Here is a 20078-nt window from a genome sequence, read left to right on the forward strand (position 1 = left end):
CGATGTACATTTATTTTGTGTGTTTAAACCCGTAGTTCGCTCGCACATCAATATTGTACGCGATTTTTTTTTTTTTTTAAACGCAACGCGAATAAAAAATCGCAGTATTTCTTTTTTTAACGCTAGTTAACAACAACCATCGCGAGACAGAGTCGAAACATTCGATCGATCTTTAGTTTCTCTCTAGGTTCGATTTATATTCCTCTAACCGTGAAACGTGTGTTGTTGCGCGATGTTACACGAGCGCGAAGCTGCGGACGGCCGACCTTAATCAGCTATCCGCAGCTCATAGGACCCAGTCGATCGTATGAGTCGCTTCCGAACGACTTCTTGTCGTTTCTGCGACCTTGCTCTAACACAGGCCCTCTCCTCATTTCACCGTGCTCGGCAGGGAGAGCGTCACTCTCTCTCCGTGGCAGCACCGGTTCGGTCTTGACGACTCCGACAACAAGGAGGAGGTGGCAGGCAACTCTCTCAGCGCGTGCTCCTTTTCCTTCACAACTCGGGCTTCCGTCCTTTTCTCGATCAAGCGGACCTTCACCATTGTCATCGAATGTCTACGTTCTGGCTTTGCGTTCCATATCGAACGAACGCTTCATCGTCGAGTCTGTCAGAACTAAAATTATATCGCAAATCTATTTCGTATCATCGAGAGACAAGCTCGTTAGACGCGAAATCTTCTAACGAATTCCGAAAACGTTCTCGATGCGCTAAAATAATCTCCGCGCTAATTTCGACGACGAGCAACCAGTTTTTTTTTTTTTGAAGTGACACGCGTGTCGATTTCTCTGTGTGATTTGCACGCGATGTATCGATATTTTGTGGAAAATCTTCTCCCACACGCACACGCACACACACGGGCGAGGGCGACTGCTTTTCAATCATCGTATTACAGAAGCATAATCGATCGCGATTACCTTTTCCGTGCATGTTACACGTGCATGTGCGAGAGCACGTTCTACGTGTGCGCGTTCGTCGACGCGCATGCACTTATCGCGAGGCGCAGTAACAGTCGACGTCGCGCGAGGAGGTAACTTCTCTTCCTCTTCTTTCCCCGATGACGAGGCAATTGGACAGGCCAGCCCTACCACACTGCCTAAGAGAGACGGGTGTAATTTCTCCTAGCTTGGTTGTCTGGCTTGACAACGGCTCGGCGTTTTATGCTCGCCTGATACCATGGGCAGCCGGACGCAGACGTGCAAGATGGCACGCCCAGCTGTCGCCACGCAGACGCCGTCGACGCTGGCAGCCGCCACGGCAACAGGATCGCATGTGTAAGCTATGGTGCGTGTATGCGTGTGTGTGTGTGTGTGTGTCTGTCTGTGTGTGTATGTGTGTGCGCGTTGCATCGCTGTTCTCGAACAGCGTCATGGCCTTGCAGTCGCGACGCTTCCACAGCCTCTAATAATAGTGATAACTGCCGCATGTGCAGTCGCCGCGACTGATACCGCGCGCCTTGTGCACAGCGCGCGGCGAGATCGCGCGAGGCCGGCTGCCATTGGGAAATCGAACCGCGCCCGCTGCAAAATCGATGCGGCCGCTTTGGCATTTTTTTTTTTTTTTTTTTTTCGTCCCGGCGCGATCTATAATCGCGTCGTCACTTCGTGAAATTATTCAAACAGCTTCGGGATCATTGAGATCACTCGGACCGGAGACGTTGAATAAATATCGAACAAAGTAGGTACTCGTCGCGATATCTCGAGTTTGTTTGAAAATTTCGAGAGATATCGACGTTCTCAATCACTCAATTTGTTTCAAAGACGAGTATTTGTTTTATTTTTATTTTTTTTATCCGAACTTTATCCTCCCCATCGGTGCTCGCGCGGAAGAAAAACACAATTGCGGTATAACTGTGCGAAGCACGGTAATTTTTGCCCAACCACGTGTTCTCGTCGTTCCGCAAACTCCCCCGAGCTCGTGTCGATCGAAGAGGTTTTGTCGAGACTTCGCTTCGGTTCGCGATTTTTGTTCCCGTTTCGTTTTTCCCACGATCCTCCTTTGATCTCCTCGCGCGATCTATCTTCGACGACCATGCGCGTAGTAGTTTCGCGCTGCGATTTACATCTCTGTGACATGCATATTTTCGCGATATGCAAATGTCTCTCCCCTCCTCCTTTTCTTTCGCGTTGCTGTTCCTGCACACACACACACACGTAGCCGAGTAGCGGATCGACGATAATTGGAAAAACGCGAATCTTCGATTATTCTCGGTTTTTGCAAAATTTGTTTTTTTCTTTCGTTTCCCCGTTGTTATGTTCCCGTTTGACCGTTCGCGGTCAAAGACGGCGCGACACCTCTGCCTAAATAAAGGAGAGAGCGCGGCGCAACGATGAAAATTTAACAGATGCGAGGAGAGACCGCGAATAAAACTCTGGCCGCTGTGTCGTTGCGATAGTGTCGCTTCCATTTAAATTTTATGACGTCTGCCCTTGTGCGCTGCGGTGCGCGGCATTAAGTAGGATAATAAGTACGGATATACGCGCGATCGCGAGGAGAACGTAAATCTGATAAATCATGCATGCGCGCGCGACGGCGCGATTGTTGATTGAACTTTCGAAGTCGCGAGTCGTTGGAACAACGCGCGCGCGCGCGAATCTCTGATCTCTTCTTCGCCGGCGTAAAAAAAAAAAGAAAAAAAAATTTGTTTTTTTACTTCTCGAAAATTATTTAATTAACGTTATCGCGAGATATTTTGCAAACTCGCGCGTGTGTGTTTGCAAACTTGCGCGATCGCGTACAAAATTGCTAATGCGCGACACACGAGTTGGTTCGCGCGCGCATATCGCGAAAAATATTCGCCATGTGGGATTCGTATCTTAATGCATCGTAAGGTTATTGCTAACCGCGCTTATCAACGTAACCGTTTACGTTTTTACGTCGTACGCGGTTTCGACGGGATGTAAACATTTCGTTTTCGACATTTATTTCCCGCGGTTTCGCGATATCTCGCTTTGGAAAAAATTAAATAACGTCGTGTGTGTGTGTGTGCGCGCGCGCGCGCGCGCGACTCGATAAATGCTTGACAGTCTGCTTTATCGCAACTACTTGCATGCGAGATTGTCGCGCGTATTTACATATACAGAATGCGCGCTTTAGTTGCGTGATAAATCGGCGAGGAGACCGCGCGGCGCGGGAAAGAAATCAACGATCGCGGAATCACGCACGGTCGAAAAAATGGCGGTCGCCGTGAAATTTTGAAAACTACCAATTCTCTCTCACTCTCTTTCTCTCTTTCTCTCTCTCCCTCTGTTTCACGATTGGCCGATTTGTCCTTGGTCCTCTCTCGCAAATGGGGTTGAAGACGCGCTTCCTGCCGCCGCGAAGAAGCGTCGCCATCCTGTGGCGAATCTCCAAACCACGGGAAAACTCGCGCGGACGAATTTGCTGCGAGCTCTCTCTACCCTCCTCAGCTAGCTGGGCGCCTCCGCGCCCCCGTGGGTTCTCCACCCTCTTTCGCCACCCTTATTTTGTCACGGAGGGGTTGGTAATTCCGGCGGGAGAGCGATTTTATCGGCCGCGAACGCCGAGAATTGACTTGCGGAAAAGCTCGCGAGCGACGACGAGGGCTCTACTTGTACCTCGAAAACACAGTTTCACACCTCGGAAGGTGTGCTCTTTTGTTTTTCTTTTTTGTTTTCGTTTTTTAATTTTCGAAACTTTTTCTTTACATCGAGACTCCGCGCGTAAAACTTGATTTGCGCGGTGTGTCTGAGTTTAGAATTTTACACAAATTCGATATTTGTCGTACAAACATTTTTTCCTCGCGAATGTGTGAACACACGCGTGTGAAAAGTTTATCGGCAACAAAACAATAATAACAACATATAAAACGTTTACTCGCTCTAAAATGTTCATTTACGATGTATTTACGTCAATATATGTTTTTCTCGCTCAAGACACTTTTCCGCGGCTTGTTTTTCCTTTCCTTCGCGTAACAAAAACAAAACACCTTACCTTCTAAACAAAAAACACTATGATATCTGAATCGGGTTTTTCTCGTCGCGAATAAACTCTCCGCGCGCGAGTTCGCGTTTGTCTGCACCGCGCGGCGACATGTGCATCCGACCACGTGCGCGCATCAATGACGCAACCCCTCGTGGGTTACGGTGACGTAACAACAAGGAGGAGGACGCGATATCGAGTCGAGGTTAAACACGACGGCGAGGATGACGCCCGCGAGCTGCGCTTGCGTGCGGCCTCGTTTTTCTCGTCTCGCGCGCGCATATACCACACACACACACACACACAAACGTCCGCCCGTCTGTCCGTCTGTCTGTCTCTTTTACGTTGTTTGCACCCCGAAGGAAAGAACGCGCCGCGTAGAAACACGCGTCATCCTCGCGTGCGTGTTTCAACCGCAGATCGACGAACACCGTCAAGCATCGTTGTCGTTTCCACCTTGCTCTCCATTGTGCCGGCGGACGTCAGCTGCGCGACGACCGTCACTAGAGCGTGTCAGGTCTGAGTCTGTGTGTGTGTGTGTGTGTGTGTGTATGTCTGTGTCACGTGACGACGACACAAACAAGCATCGCGACGACGGCCTGCCTCTCTGTTCGTCGGCCGCAAAGGGTTTAGAAGTCAAACGTGGTGAAAGTCAAACTACTACACACAACAAAACGCGTTGATAACGCACGTGCGCCGCGTGCGTTAACGATCATCATCAATCTACGTCGGGAGGAGATTTGTTGCTGAGGAAAACACACAGCGGAGAGATCGATAGGGCGCTAGAGAGAGAGAAAGAGAGAGAGAGAGAGATACGCGTTTTCGTCTATTCGTCGAACGTTGATGGGAAAGTGGGTCGACCTACCGCACGGTGGTGGAAGGTGAGTGTCTCTCCGTCGTGTTACGTCACTGCGCGCGTTATCGGCCAGAAACGGAGTCGACTTATCGGAGAAGTGGCGACGATAGTATGTGGTGAAGGTAAGCGCGAGTGTAGCTCTCTGCGCGCGGCGAGAAAGAACTCGTCTCCTCTCTCATAGGTGTGTCGATGTTCAATTCCGATTGGAAAGTGCATGTTGCTCTACGGCGATACTCTCTCGATAACGCGCCACGTTAACTTCGAACCACGGACGGAATAGAGGTAGAGGATAAATCATTGAGTTTCGTATCTCGTGTACGTTTTTACACGGCCTATAAATAAAAACTTCCCTTCGCGAAGGTTCTCGTCGAGTTTGAAAAAAAAAAAAAAAAAAAACAAAATGCACCTCTGAAAAATAACAAAAGCAAAGTTTCGGTTTTGTTTTTTGTTTTTTTTTTCAATAAGAAAGATTTGAACGGCACTTGTGTTTTATGTTTTTGGTTTTCGCGACGTTGTTCGTAACATATGTTTGCGAAGAGATTTTTATTTTTCCGTTTCTCCGCGACAAACGCAACATCAGCGAACGATATCATCTAATCGAGGCGATTTCCTGACGGAAACACATTCAGCAAAAAAAAAAAAAAAAAAAAAAACGCACAGCGCGATAGCGTTAATTCGCGCGATATTTAATCTTCGTTGTTTCGCTTCCATAAAAGCTTTCATACGCGCGTTCGCTTAATAGAAAATACAACTGGAAGACCGTAACGCGCGCGCGACCTTGATTTCTATTATCGATGAAATAACACGCGTGTGGGAGACCGTACGTGCATAACCTTCCGGAATGGTATTCAATCAATATCAAAGCGGCTATTTCAAAGTCACCACCTGTGCAATGTCTATAGATCTCTATGTAGGACGTTCCCTCGCGATCTACAACGCAGTATTTTGTAATTTATAACATGAGTAATTTAATTTGAAGAGTTTCTCTCTTGTGTGTAAGTATTTTTACATTTACTGTAGATTTTACGGTTTAAAATTTTTGTTGTCAATTTATATATTCTTTATCTTTGACGTGTGACGCTTCCGCTATGTGTTAAAAGAATTCCTGAAGACGGTTCTTTCGAGTTTGAACCGCGTTAATTTTGTTTCGTGGACATTTCAGTTCACTTCAAGAGGTTTTGACATTTATCAAAGGCTCTTAAAATCCTAATGAAGTCCGCGATACGTCAGTGTAAAACTGACGATATGTCAGTGTAAAAATGACGTTAAAATTCCATCTTCAGGAATTTATTTCTGTTCGCATTTTTAACACATTAGATTTCTAATGTATTTTTATTCTATAAATGTAAAAAATTTGTTTACCTAAAACTGCATTATCAACTATTGAAAGAAAAGACGGACGAACAATCGCGAGAGAATAACGAATGTGCCACCGCGCATGGGCAAATGAAAGTGTAACAAGTTGTTGAGCACTCGTGGTCCGGCGCTTGCCCGCGAGTTCTACGTAATAAAAAAAAAAACAAAAAAAAAAAAACAAAAAAAAATAGAAATAAATTAGAAAAACGTAAAAGTTTCACGAATTCGCATTTCTGAGCGGAGCGCAGAAATGGCGAACGATTCAATTTTTGACGAAAGCAAAATGTTCTCTAACAAATCACCGCGCGATCACAGGCCGAAGTAATGACAATCCTTTGTTCGTTTGAGCGTGTTAATTCGACTGATGTTTTCTGATCGTGAAGTACGTCTCGCTCGACTGCTCGCAGAAATCGAAGTATAAATCAGAAAACCAGAAAAGCGTATCCCGAGAGAGTTCAAGGACAGAGAATAATTTTTCTCCAGAGAAGATCAGCCAAGCGTTTTAGAGATACGTTTCCACAAGTTTGTGTTTCACATTCAATCAATTCCCCCATCGTCTCCCATCAGGAGATTCCGCGAGAATCGCGGAAATTTAACGATCGCGAAATCTACAAGAACAAGAAGAGATTCGGAAAGATGCGGAAGAGAGACGTTCGAGAAACTCGACGTTAAATAAATTTTAAACATTTGCAATTGCGCGCCGACCGAGTTAAAAAAAAAAAAAAAGAAAGGGATTAAAAGGAAATGTTCGCGTCTCCTCTCTCTTTTTCGGCGAAACGCGCGATCGGCCGACGAGATAAGCGAGAGAGTCTCCGCCGCTTTGCTTCTCGATCCGCAACGGATGGATCGCGGTCGGGTAAAAAGTGGCGCGAGCTGCAAACGTGGGCGGGTGGAACCTTATTGCGGGGTGGGTGGGCTACGCCGAACGGAGAGAACGTGTGACAGAGATGTATGTACGCGACGCGGCCGGTCTCTGATCGTCCTGTCACGTGTGACATGTGGAGAGGATTATGAGTATAAGAGCGAGAGAGAGAGAAGCCGCTGCTTCATTGAGAGAGAGAGATGCGCGAACACAATACGGTGGTATCGTAAAATACGGGCGAGAGAGAAGGAAGCAGCGGCTCCGTGTTGTCAGATATGACGAACGATACGCGGCAAATCCCAGTCAGAAACGTGACGTCAATTCAATATTGACGCGAGCGATTGAGGCTTCGAATTGGAGGCTGGATTATCGCGCGAATCGAATATCGACTTATTATTATTATTTTTTTTTTTGTTCCAACTTTTACGCCGTTTTTAAACAATATGTTGCGGAAATTGTTCCCGTCATTAAAACGATTTTGCGTGAAAAAATTTCTCGCGTTAATTGTTCGCTCGCACCGAGATCAAGTAATGCCGAAGACAAGCGCGTTTGTTTTCTTGTTTACAGCGACCGAATGAGGCGATCACTGAAGAACGATATTGGCGTTTAAGAAGAGCAAAATGAGAGGCGGCGCCGGTGATGTCCCGTCATCCGTGGTCACGATCCCCGCTTCGGCGTCTCTTAACGTACGCACGTTACAAACGTTCTTATCTCACTTAATGCACTTCAACGATCACGTTGGGACGTAGCGGAGATTCGCTTTTACATGCACTTAAAATCGAAACGGGGGCCCACAACCCGTCGCGTGCGTTAATCGCCGTTCACTCCGCAAAGGATTCAGCATTCGGATCTTATTTTATTTTATTTTTTTCTTTCACGATCTCGCGCGCGCGCGACCACGAAGTCGAGAACTAAGCGCGCCACGTCGCGCTGGTCGTCGGGAACTTGCTAATTGGCTTTAAGTGCTCCGCACAACCGTGGCGTTATTACCGGGCCGGAGTACGTTTGCCGGAGAGATAGAGATATCGAGGCCGATCGAGGGACAATCACGTGTGTTTCTCGACGTATAGTCCGCAAAACGCGTCCGACGAACAGGTTTTTCTCCGGTAGTTTCGACACGGATCAATGCGACAAGCGATGTTTGTTTCGCGCGAGAAATCATCGCGACAACTTTGCATAAAAAAAAACTCTCGAATGATCAAAAAAAAAAAAAAAAAAGCGACCCTGCGAGAAAAAATTACGCGGCGAACTAAAATCGCGAAAATCGGTCTAGAGACCGCGTCTTCGTTCATTTGTGATTGATTCGCAGTTTATGACAGCTGAGGACAGCATGAGCGATGACGTATTCGAGATGGACGACGAGCGCTCTTCCAACGCGACTGTCTTTTCCGGAGGAGGAGGAGACGGCCTTACTCCCGGGGAACGACCCCTCGACAATACACCCTCTCCCACTGGGTATCGCGATTACAAACCACCTGCCGAAGTGCTCAGCAACAACTACAGTACAACCTTCAGAACAACGAGCGACTTCGACAACGTGAGGAGCACGTTGAAAAGGGACCAGCAGAAAGAAGATAATTTCGCGCACAAGGCAAGTTGCTTGCTTGGTTGCAATCGTTTTTCGCAATTTTGTCTCCGTCAAATTTCAATTTTTTTTTTTTTTTTTTTTATCAAAGATAGCGTTAGACAAAAAACAAAACGTATCTCCACCTATCGCGTCGCGTTTCCAAGTTGTGCAACAACAAAGTTGCGACCTCGCCTCCGTGCCAAGGACACGACGTCTCTTATCCCCGGCAATTCCCGTGGAATAATGATCAGGAATGCCAGAGGTCTGCGGTAGCCCCCCCGTAGTACCGTCCCCCCCCTTCATTTCGTGCCTTTCCTTCTTTTCTTCATTCGGTAGTTTCTTTTTCCCTTCTTTCTCTCTTCCCGTCTCTCTCTTCCCCATCAAGTCACCGCTCCCCGTCTCCTTCTCTTTGCGTCCTTCTCTTTCTCCCTCGAGAGAGTTGCTCACGGCACGAGCTTCTCCAGCTCCCGTCGTAAAGATCGCTCCGACCTCACCGCCTTCTCTTATCCCCGTTGTCTTCGCTCGTGTATTCGACAAAACGCAACTCGAACGAACGAATTTGCGTTGATTTTTTTTCTCGGCAATTTTGAATTTTCGGGTAACTTTTTGTGATTTAAGAGATTGCCCGCGGAGAACGACAATTACTCATCGGGGGGGACGGGAAAAGTATTGAACGCGCGGTATCGGACACCAACCGACGCGCTTTTCCGCAAAGGCGCTTGACGCCTTTAAAACTTTACGTCCAAGCTGCGCGCAACTCGGTGCGCAATAAAGTAGAAGAACCCAGAAGCCATTCGAAACGTTCCTTTTTGGTCGGCGCTGCAATTAAGGAAAGGGTTCTCTCTTCTCTCGTGACTACTCAACGTAGGACGAAAGAAACCGAGAGAGGGGAATCGGAGAGACGGGCGGGGGTTTGAATAAGCTACTACACACAGGGGGACAAAGTAAAACCGGTAGGGGGTCTACCGTCTTGAGCCGGTTCTTGCCTTGCACTTTCTTCGGCCCTATCCGGGCACCTCGTCAGTACTCACTTCGTACCGCCTATAAAGGATAATTGAAGACCTCGCTTGCAGCAACCAGCTTGAATTTTTGCAAATTCCCCGGAAAGGGAAAGATAAATATCGCATTATGGGGAGAAAACCACGAAAACACACCGTTTCCTTCTCCACTTACGCGAGCGAGCGCATATGTGTGTGTGTGTGTGTTTTCTTTTTATCTCGTTTCGCGATTTGTTCAACGTCACTTTTTGTTTCTTTATTTTACATTATAAGTTGCGTTTCAGTTTTGAACAAACTCGGACGTCATCAACGTCCCGGATATTCCCTTGCGCAAATGCGAGTATTCCGTTTTTCACAAAAGACCGGTGAAATTTTAGTTATCCTCGATAAATCGAAATTATAATTATCCGACGAGGAGGAACATCGCGATTATGGGAGGGGGCACGTGTATTTTTTTGTTTTTTCTTCTCACAACGCAGCGCACGCGAGTTGAAAACTCGACTAAGCAACGCGCGCTGTGAACACTGACCTCAACGGCGGCGGCGGCGGCGGCGGTCGTGCATCTGGCGGGCTCGCGCAGTCGCATACCAATTGAGTTAGCGGCCTCGTGGTAATGCAAAAAAGACGCAAACTCGCAGCGGCAGAACCAAATGACGAGATCGACAATATGGACGAGGAGGCACTTCGCTCATAGGTCGCGGAAGTCGGAAAATCGGCTGAGCGTGTTGAAAAAATGATCAAACATCTATCGTTTTATCCAAAAATTTCGCAACAGCGATTGTGTTTGCGCGCAACAAATTTAACTAATTGCAACATTCTTTATTGACGATTATCGATGCTCTTCCGTTTTCGGACGAGAAGATGCGCGGAACGATTGGACTAATTGCGATGAAGAAAGAAGCGGAAAGTCTCGGTGCGAGAGATGTGCGCGTCCGTCCTTCTCGCAAGTCTTTGCGTCGAGGGAGATGCGCGATCTTCCCGCGTACGGGACCGCGTCCGCTCGTTAAGTCTCGGTCGACGACGATCATCATAAGCCGTTGTAAGTCGTCTCCGGAAATGTGCGACGACGGATTGTTCGATAAGAAAACTCGCGCGTACTCATTGAGATACGCAGGCGCGATTACGGTACGGCGCGCGGAGCGATCGCCTCCCTCGATAAGACGCAAATCTCCTTCGTGTAAGACGTTGATCTCATCTTCTATTACGGAATCTTCGGAAATTTTTTTCTCCCCCCTTTCCCGTTTTTTTTTTAAGCAAACTGAGATTGATTATAGGGTGAAATATTGGAGAAATCCTTGGGCCTCTTCGATCGGCTCGATTGATATTCCGGTTGGTTCGTGTTCGACTCGCTCGCAGAAGCAGCGGGTTTTTTGATAAATTATTATTCGAGTTCCGCGCCGAGCGAGGAACGATAAGCGTATTCACGACATGTACTTATCACACACAGTCATAATCATAACAATACAATCTTACGACAGACGTACTCCCTGCGGTTTTGAGGGAGTGAAGAAATTATATAGGACGAGAATTTCTTTTATCCAAGGAAAAATAACGTAAATAATAAAAACGTTTCCTTTCGTCTCTGTCTGTCTTTTTCTCTCTCTCTCTCTCTCGCTCTACTTTGCCGCGTTTTAAAGAGAGACTATAAATTGGCTTCTTAATTGACGCGCGAATGTTTAATGTAATTTTCAACTGCGTAAGTGGCATTTCTCGTCCTCTCTCTCTCTCTCACACTCACTCACTCTGTGTTAATGGCGTTGAAGTTTGCCCTATTTACAGCGGTGTACTCCCGATCGGCGTACTCGAAGTTCATTTTGTGCTTGACTGATTCAATCCCGTTCGGTAATAATCTAACCACCCGCAGCTGTTGCGAGTGTTGTAGCACAACCAGCCGAGCTTCTATTAAACGAAACGGTCGCCAACTCGCTGCTGCGGCTGTGACAAGTACGGCTCCGGGCTATTTTTATCTCTGTCGGTCGCGCGCGGTCTACTCGAGATTCCTTCGAAGGAGGAAGAGAGGAAACTTGCGCGTTCTTCTTCTTACGACGCGTTTTTCCTACGTCAGCACCTGCGGTGTGCACGACCGAGAAAACGCTACGTACGAATCTCTCGTTAAAATTATCTCCGTAACGTTATTTATTGCGAAATACTCCATGTCCGATTACGTTGTCGTCATCGTCGTCGTCGTCGTCGTCGTCGTCGACAGATCCGATCCTCTGGTTCCGCAGCGCGAGAAATTAATGTCCTTCCTCACTTCGCGCTGTTTAACTCGAGATAAATGATAAACGCGAAACGAAGACAAATTATGTGCACACAGACGTACGCAACGCGCGTAAAAGTGTGCGAGAGTGTACGTAGCAACATCTGAAGCAAAATTTAAAGGAAAAAAATTGTCATATCATTAGCTCGCTTCTTGTCAGATTCAGAAACGACATTTAACTGACGAAAATTTATTCATTCAATCGCCAATGAACTGAACGAGTTCGCGCGAGAGATACGTGTTTTATTTATTTTACATGCGTGTAAATTTAATACGCGTAACAAAATTGTGAAGCGAAAATTCAATTTGAAAATTCATCTGGGACGAAGCTTGTGCGTCGCGTGTAATAAACGAAATACCCGATTTATACCTAGTTGAAAATTAAAAAAATCCATCGCGAGAAAGACGCGGAATCGAGCGTTTCCCGCGTTCTCTCCCGTGCGGTGTGTAGCAGTTTTTTTTTTTTTTTTTTTTTTTTTTTTTTTTTTTTTTTCAGGCGAAAATACGATGACGTTTAACAACACGCACTGACAGACGCCTAAAGGTGGTAGTTACATAATAAATATTTATAACAGATTGCAGCGTCTCTGGAAAGAGTTATCGGCGGTACTCCATTTACGCTTCGCGACCCCGTTACGCCTCTCCGGTCTCTCTCTCTCTCTTTTTCTCTCTCCCCCCTGCGTGCATATATGCATATATATACGTGCGATGTGTGTTTCGTCGCCTCTTGTGTCGCCGCGTCGACTATACATATGTGTGTGACACTATTCAAACGCCTACGTGCACTCGCAAATGACTCGATTCATTGCGATGGCACTCTGAAACCTACCCACGATCGCTCGCGCGCGAAATACCGTTCGTGCGGCGTTAAAAAGCCACACGAGCTCAAACAATCGCGCGTAACGTACCTAGTATCATCAGCGCTTTGACAGCGGATCGCCGCGCGATCGATCGATCGCAATTTTTGTTCAACTCTTGTATTCGATAGCTCGTCTCGTTTTTTTTTTTTATGCTGTTCAGGAACAGCGAACATCCGAGTTTAAAGAACTCCGGAAATTCGGAGCGTGCCGAATTTTCTCGCGCGAATATATCCAAAACAAACACACACACACACACACACACACGTGCAAAGTAAAGTAGAACCGTTCAGCGAGTTTTCTCTTTTATTTCGCGCTCGATCGAAAATACAAGCAATTTTCTAATAAAAAAAAAAAAAAAAAAAAAAAAACATTTTTACGCGACGTGTTTCGCTGTCGCGCACAACGAAATCCTTTTTTCTCTTCAATTCCCAACGAGGTTTTAACGTTCTCGCTCACCTGCGGCGATTACGAGCAATTAATTGAAAACACGGCGGCGGTGGCAGCGACGACGATAGTACAGCCATGCACAAAGAAACAACGGGGTTTCCCGCGAAGGGTGGCGAGAAGAAGGGAGAGAGAACATAGAGGTAGATTACTAGCGGAAGGAGAGCGAGAGAGGGAGGGAGGGGGAGAGAGAGAGAGAGAGAAGACGAGAGGAGGGGGAGCACGCAGCACGCAGGAGGAAACGAGAAGCAGAAGGAGAGAAAGAGACGGGGAAGGGAGGGCAGTGAATTAAGTTTCCCCGCCCCTGAGGCCGACACATTCGCCGACACTCGTCACGACCACCCCCTGGGGGTCCTGCGAATCTTTCAATGGAAATTCTCCGCGAAAGGGACGCCGCCTCGAGGCCCAGGAATTTATAAATCCTCGCGGGCGAACGTGACACGCGGGAGAATCCTCTTCTCCCGAGAGAGGATATCCCGTTTGGAAAACGAGATTCTAAAAGTCGCGGCTCTTTCTCGCTCTCTCTCTCTCTCTCTCTTTCGAATCAAACTATTCCATCTCGCGCAGAGAGATTTGACAGCGGCGCCCAGCTGCCTTCTTTCATTTTCTCCCGTTCTCGTTTTTTTTTTTTTCGCCCGAGTTTTTATCGCGCGAGTATTGGCTGCGACATTTCCTCGAGATAAAGTTTCTTAGACAATATAGTCTTTTTTCGTACGTATAAGTTTTTACATATACGTCAAGTTTATAATATTGTTTGTTCGGTTAAACACAGATTGTATTGTTTTGTCAGTTCGCTGAAAGTTTGTGCATATAGTGAACACGTCCCCTTTTTCTTCGTACAACACGAGAGTTTGTTCAAAAAAAACCACCGCGTCAACTTTGAAGTCACATACCGATATATCGATGTATCGTTTGGTCTAATTTTATTTTTAGCTGCAATGCGGCGCACGCATCTTGTCCTGCATCACTTCCCTCTCGTGATGGAAATTTGTTTGTCGCGAAAGAAATTGAACAAATTTCTTAAACAACACGCCGCGAAAGCTGCATCGAACAACGGGATTCTCTTTGTATTTTAAAAACGTGTTTCCAAATTTGTGTTTGCACAATCCGTGCGCGACTCGTATAACACACCGATGCGCGTTATCCTTCGTGTTACACGGAGAGATCTACCGTACAACTCACAAAGAGTTCGCGAGATCGATCTCTCTCGTCGATTGCCGAGCGAGCGCGAATAGATATCGGATGGGAAAAAAAAAAAAAAAAAAAAAAAACGTGCGCGATCGATGCATCGCGCGCTATATACCGTTTGGTCTCTTATCGTTGCGATCGACTTTGGCACCATCGCCATCAATTGCGCGTGCCACCGTAGTTTATATTGCGACTATATCCAGATCCACCTGCTGTCACTCTCTCTATGCTCTTCGCTTCTCTTCTCCTTCTTTTTCCTCTCTTTCTTTCGTACGTATATTGAACGTATATAAAACAAACTCGAAATAGAAGCGCGCGATTGCCGTTCGTGACCGTTTTTACAATCCGGTTTTAGTCGCCTATCTCTCGTTTGTTTTTGCTCACGCCAATATATGCGAAATGACGTAAAACGATCTCTTTTGCAACGATGGCGAGGAAAATATTCGCGCAAAAGATGTCGGGAAAATGTTGAGACACATCCGAAACGTGAAGACGAAGCGAGAATTTATTTGGAACAGAGAAAAGTCACGTGTAGCTTTGAAAAATTCGCAAAATGTTTATCAAATCATTTAATTAATCATTACGAGAACGCGTGTCCGATAGATGCAACGATCCGGATTTGATCGTGTAAGAAAAAAACAAGTTACATGATTTTGTCGAAAATCAATAATAATCGGCGAAAAATCGGCACCGCGTTGAGAGACGCTGTGCTACTGAAACAAGCAATTTTTCAATTGAAAATCACATGACTTTTCTCAACCACGAACTCTCGAGCCCGTCGCTCGCTCGCTCGCTCTCTCATTGGGGTTTCTCACATTCGCCGCAACAACTAATATCCAACAACAATTACGAAGTTCGCAAAGAAGTTTTGCACATGATCTCTCTCCGTTCAAAACGGACCCCCGATCCCACCTTCACACTTCGACCGCGCGCGCGCGTCGAAAAGTTTCATTCCAAGCGCGTAACAAGATTTGCGCGGACTACAAAAAAAATATATATAATATTGAAAAGCTCCGAGAGATCTCCACGTATAAATTTTATTTACCGCACGACAGATTCTCTCGGATCGTTAAAGTTTTCCGGGGTAATCTAATGATTACCTACGTACGTGTGTGCTTTCAGACAATCCTCCTCGGCGATAGCGGAGTCGGCAAGACCTCGTTATTGGTTCAGTTCGATACCGGGAAATTCCAGCCGGGAAACTTCGCGGCCACCGTCGGTATCGGTTTTACGGTAAGTAATATAATACGTGTGTGTGTGTGTGTGTGTATATGTGTGTATATATCCCGCTCGCTCCGTCAAGATTTATTTAATTATAAGCTTTTCAGCCCGACGCGGAAAAATATAATGGAAACGAACACTCGATAGTTTATTTCGCGCGAAGTTGAATTCTTCGAAGAGAGTTTCCGTACCGCGTTCCCGATTTATATAAATCTTTAAATTCCATTTGTTCTCGCGCGCGCAAACGCGGATCGACGCGATCTGACATTTATTTCTTGTTTACGCGCGCAAGAAATCGCGCGTTTATCGCGTATTCCGCGGACACGCGGGATACGACATTTGCGCGCGTGAGGAACAATGTGAGCAACGTGTTTGTGTAAATAAACGAAGCACGACGGCCATGAGACACATTTATATACGTGACAATTTTGTCTCAATACGTTAATACTTACGCACGCAGCGACGTCAAATGAATATTTATCAAGTCTTTTCAAGCATGAGCGCGCTTCTCTCGTGAGCGCGCGCGCGCGCGCGGAGAGAGAAATTCGATTTATGATCTTCGTCACCGATTAACGCGGAAAAGGCGAGGGGAAAGGCGAGAGAAAGAGAAAGAGAGAACAAAAGCCTTGGGATCGTATCCCGTGAAAGAGAGCTATTTTGCATTTGATATTTTCGCAGCCAGGTCGACAATTATCGGGGGCACCAGCCTCGAAAAAGTCGTCGCTCGAGCGAACGGGGGGTTCCCTCTCTCTTTCTCTCTTTCCCTCTCTCATGGTTTCCCACCCATCCGGTCTAATCGCACCCTCGCACGTGCTTTTGCAAGTCGCCGGAAAGATGAAGGGAAAAGAGAGGTGTGTGTGTGTGTGTGTGTATAGAAAACACGGTCGACACCGGGATTTACAGAGGCGTTTTGTATTGAGGTTTCGCAGGTGGTTGGCTTACACTCTCGCCTTTGATGGAAACGCCGGCAGAGAAAGTCTTTGTGATAGAAACTGTGCAATTACGGGGGAGGATTGGGTATTTCTGTGTATATATTCGCGCGACCAAGTTGCGCGAAACGGTCGGAGCGCGTGGCTGTATTAACCACGACCTTGGCATTTATAAAGCGGCGCGCGGCGCACAACACAACACGCGTGTCTTATGCCAGTCCGCGTGGTCGGACGGTATTTTTCGCACAGTCGAGGCGAGGAATTTTAACTCTTTGAATATCTCGTTTCGGCGGAGTTGGTAAATTGTTGCTCGCGGAGAGGAAAACAAATTTTAATGAAATCACGGAGGGGTGGAAGAAGGTACTTCAAACAACGTAAAAACAAACAAATTAATTATATAAAATACAATTTTCTCAATGTAACTCGCGCGTGCGCATTTTTTATGATTTGCGCACACTTTTTAGAACAGAGAGAAGATGCTGTATTTATTCGTAGCGAGCGATTTACACGTTTCACGGAGGAATATCGTGAAATATCGAACGTGGACGTCGACCCGTTGATGATTATAGGGCATCGAGTCGCTGCACTTTCCAGTTACAAGAACACGTCTCGTATACCTCCTCTCTCGAGCGAGCGAGCGAGCAGCCCGTTCGCTAACAGTTTAGTATCGTCGAGAAAGTTGAAATTGCTCTATCAAACGACCGCTCCGTTGTGGATTTCTCCGGTAACACAAGTCTATCTTGTGACGTCGGCGTCCGTCTTGGACGCTCTCCTCTGCATGAAAGTTTCATTTCATTACGAAGCTGAAGAACCGCGGATAATGGAGACTCCTCGCAGCCCGGAGAAATCGCGACCGAGTTCAACCGCGCGGTTTCCCCTCTCTCGGGGGAGGGAAACGAGATAATTGACATTAAATTAAGTCAGCGCGCACGCGCGCGACTTGAATAATTTCGCCGCTTCTCGCGCGCGTTTGACTTTTTTTTTTTTTTTATTTTAATTTAATAACACAAAACAAAGTTCGATATTTACCGGCAAGAAAAAAATTGCTAAAATCATTCGCTCTCGCTGAAACTTCCGTGTTTCGCTGGCGAAGCAACGAAATTTGTAACAGACGCATTTTTCTCGCCGCCCATGAACTGATCTTCCCTGCTATTCCAGAGCAAACATTTTTTTTTTTTTTTTTTCCCGTAACGTATTACGTTTCCAAGCGCAATCTAGTTAAACTATATAATATCGAGTTAAACTGTATAACGTGATATTGCACGAGGAAAATTTAGTATCGCAGTTGGGGAGGGTTTCGGGGTATAATAATCTATTACTCCACCCCGCAACTCGTTACACGATCACCACCCCCGTGTCTGGATCTGACAGTTGTTCCACATTCTAATTCAATTTCGAAGTCTGTTGATAACAAGCAATTTAAAAAATTAATACGCAATTTCGTCGTTCCGCTATGTCTCTCGCGCGATGTCTCTTTGCACACAGAAGAGAAGGACAAAGCGAGAGCGAAACGGATCGCCATTACGGCGGACGATAAGACCGCCGCCGAGAAATGTGAGAAAATGTCGGAGCGCGATCTTTGACGGGACACAAAAGGGGAGGAAGACAAAGCGTGTGCCCGGATCTTCCTCTACGGAGCCAGAAGATACTTAGGTAAAAAGCTGAGAAAAACGACGAGAAGGGGGGAGGGGGGTGAGACGGGGTGAATTAAGGAAACCGAAAGACGGTTTGTGCGCGAATCTCGCGGAAAAAAGCAATGGTTTTCTTTCGAGATGCGAGGAGAATTGAATGAGATGTCTCGAGAATATCTGGAATGGGATCGCGGAAAGGAGGTTTGAATGAATGCATTCTGCTGTTCGGCGGGGCGGTTTTAAAATGTAACGCACGGACGTGCAATGAATTAAAATATATAGTTGAAGCGATCTCTCGGAGAATTATATAATAAATCGCGCGCGCGTGCGCGATATAATTCGGCAGAGTCTATCTAAGTTTCGCTCAGTTGTGCATAAAACTTTCCCGAATCTCCTTCCTTTCGATCCTTCGGATATAATGTCAACCCGCGGCGATAATTGACATTTCTCTCCGCGAAGTAAGGAGTGAAAGGCTCCGCGGGAATAAAAGAGAGACGGAGAGACAGAGAGAGAGAGAGTTGATTATAATTTTAAGAGGCTGAGGCAAGATGGAGGTAAACGTTTGCTCGCTCTTATTGTGCGTCGGGGAATATCGAGGGGGAAGGCAGAGGCAATAAATCACTCGATCCGACATTGCCAAGTTAGGCTGCGCCACGTGACGAAGCGAATTCGGTTCTTTCTGCTCCTTCTTCCTTGTTGTTCGAGATCCTCCCCTCTCTTTTTCTTCTTCACGCGCGGAGAATAAGTCCCGGGGCGAAACGCGCCGATTTCCGGAATAACTCGGTCACATCGCCTCGAACATTGTGTGCGTGTGTGTGTGTGAGGAATATCAATTATCAATTTTTCGTATGTACGTGAGTTGAAGTTTCGTCGTTTTTCATCGAGCGAACTTCGCCGAAAAATGAGAAAATAATTGGAATAGAAACATACAAGTACGATTTTCGAAGGACGACTTTTTTTTAAAAAAAATATTAAATAATTATATTTGTAAAATGCGCACAAGAACAAACTTGACTCGTTTCGCGATATGATAAAGCGACGTAATTACAGTGCGCACGGTCGCGGAAGGACGTCCTAATCGAACGTAATTCCGTCTCTATATCCGTTTAAAGCGAGCAGGTTTCTCGTAACGAGCGCGCACTGACATTTATGACGAAAAAAGTAAATAAATAAATAAAAACGACGTAACGACACGAGAGAGAGAGAGGTAGAGAGAGAGAGCAAGAGAAAAGCGACGGCAAACGCGTATCATCGCGCACACCCCGCCGAGTGCGTCGATCTCCTTCGAGGACGCGAGAAACGCATGCTGAGGTGTGCGCGAGATGGCCGGTATCTTATTCCGCTTAATTAAATTGACGTTGATTAACTGCGCTCGTGGCACTTGAATAAAATCAGTCGGGATCTTCGGGGGCTTAATTATACACGATCGTTCTCCGCGAGTGGATGTATCGGGAACATCCGCGTGGAAATCTTTTCGCGCGCGCGCGCGCGAGAGCACGAAGGCAAGGTAAATCATTATGCTAATGACCTGGTTGGTCTATTCGTTCTCTTATTCGTTTTTAAAATCAGCAGCGTAAATTGATTGATAAAATATATACGCGAGCGGCGCGCAATTTCCGTAACGGAGATACAAAACGAACTTCGGAAACAAATTACACTCGTGTCCCGTCTCATTGTATTTGCCGATCGACTTTTGTTATAAATAATTCATTCGTTATAAATAATTCACAATTACAATATTGCGGCATACACGGAGAGACGCGCGCACAAACCTTCCGCGTTTATATTTCCGGCTTGAAATTTATCGCGGATTCGAGCGAGTCTCTCGCGAGCGATATTCGCTCCCATCCTCCCTCCCAATCCGCGCGCAATTTCTCTCATAATGTACACCGCAATGGTTTATATATATATATAAAACTTTGGTATATATGTATATATATATATATATAAAACTATGTTTTGTC

General features: G+C 46.3%; 2 protein-coding genes across 9 annotated transcripts in view; one reads left to right on the top strand and one right to left on the bottom strand.

The window, feature by feature from the left end:
* LOC109856728 (polycomb group protein Pc) overlaps window positions 1-20078 on the bottom strand; it is a 115489-nt gene that overhangs the window by 61250 nt on the left and 34161 nt on the right. The window lies entirely within an intron of this gene.
* Window positions 1-20078, top strand: part of LOC109856730 (ras-related protein Rab-37) — a 62673-nt gene that overhangs the window by 9695 nt on the left and 32900 nt on the right. Inside the window, exons 1-4 of one of the 8 annotated variants that reach the window (XM_020432327.1) lie at window positions 1657-1677; window positions 7584-7702; window positions 8326-8607; window positions 15456-15566. In XM_020432327.1, the coding sequence (XP_020287916.1) occupies window positions 7637-7702; window positions 8326-8607; window positions 15456-15566 (459 nt within the window). In that variant the 5' untranslated portion in view covers window positions 1657-1677; window positions 7584-7636. The other 7 variants (XM_020432323.1, XM_020432326.1, XM_020432324.1 and 4 more) reach the window with 7 other exon arrangements.

This window comes from Pseudomyrmex gracilis, unplaced genomic scaffold (assembly GCF_002006095.1).
Source record: "Pseudomyrmex gracilis isolate BER0280 unplaced genomic scaffold, ASM200609v1 scaffold_132, whole genome shotgun sequence".
In the NCBI taxonomy this organism is placed as follows: domain Eukaryota; kingdom Metazoa; phylum Arthropoda; class Insecta; order Hymenoptera; family Formicidae; genus Pseudomyrmex; species Pseudomyrmex gracilis.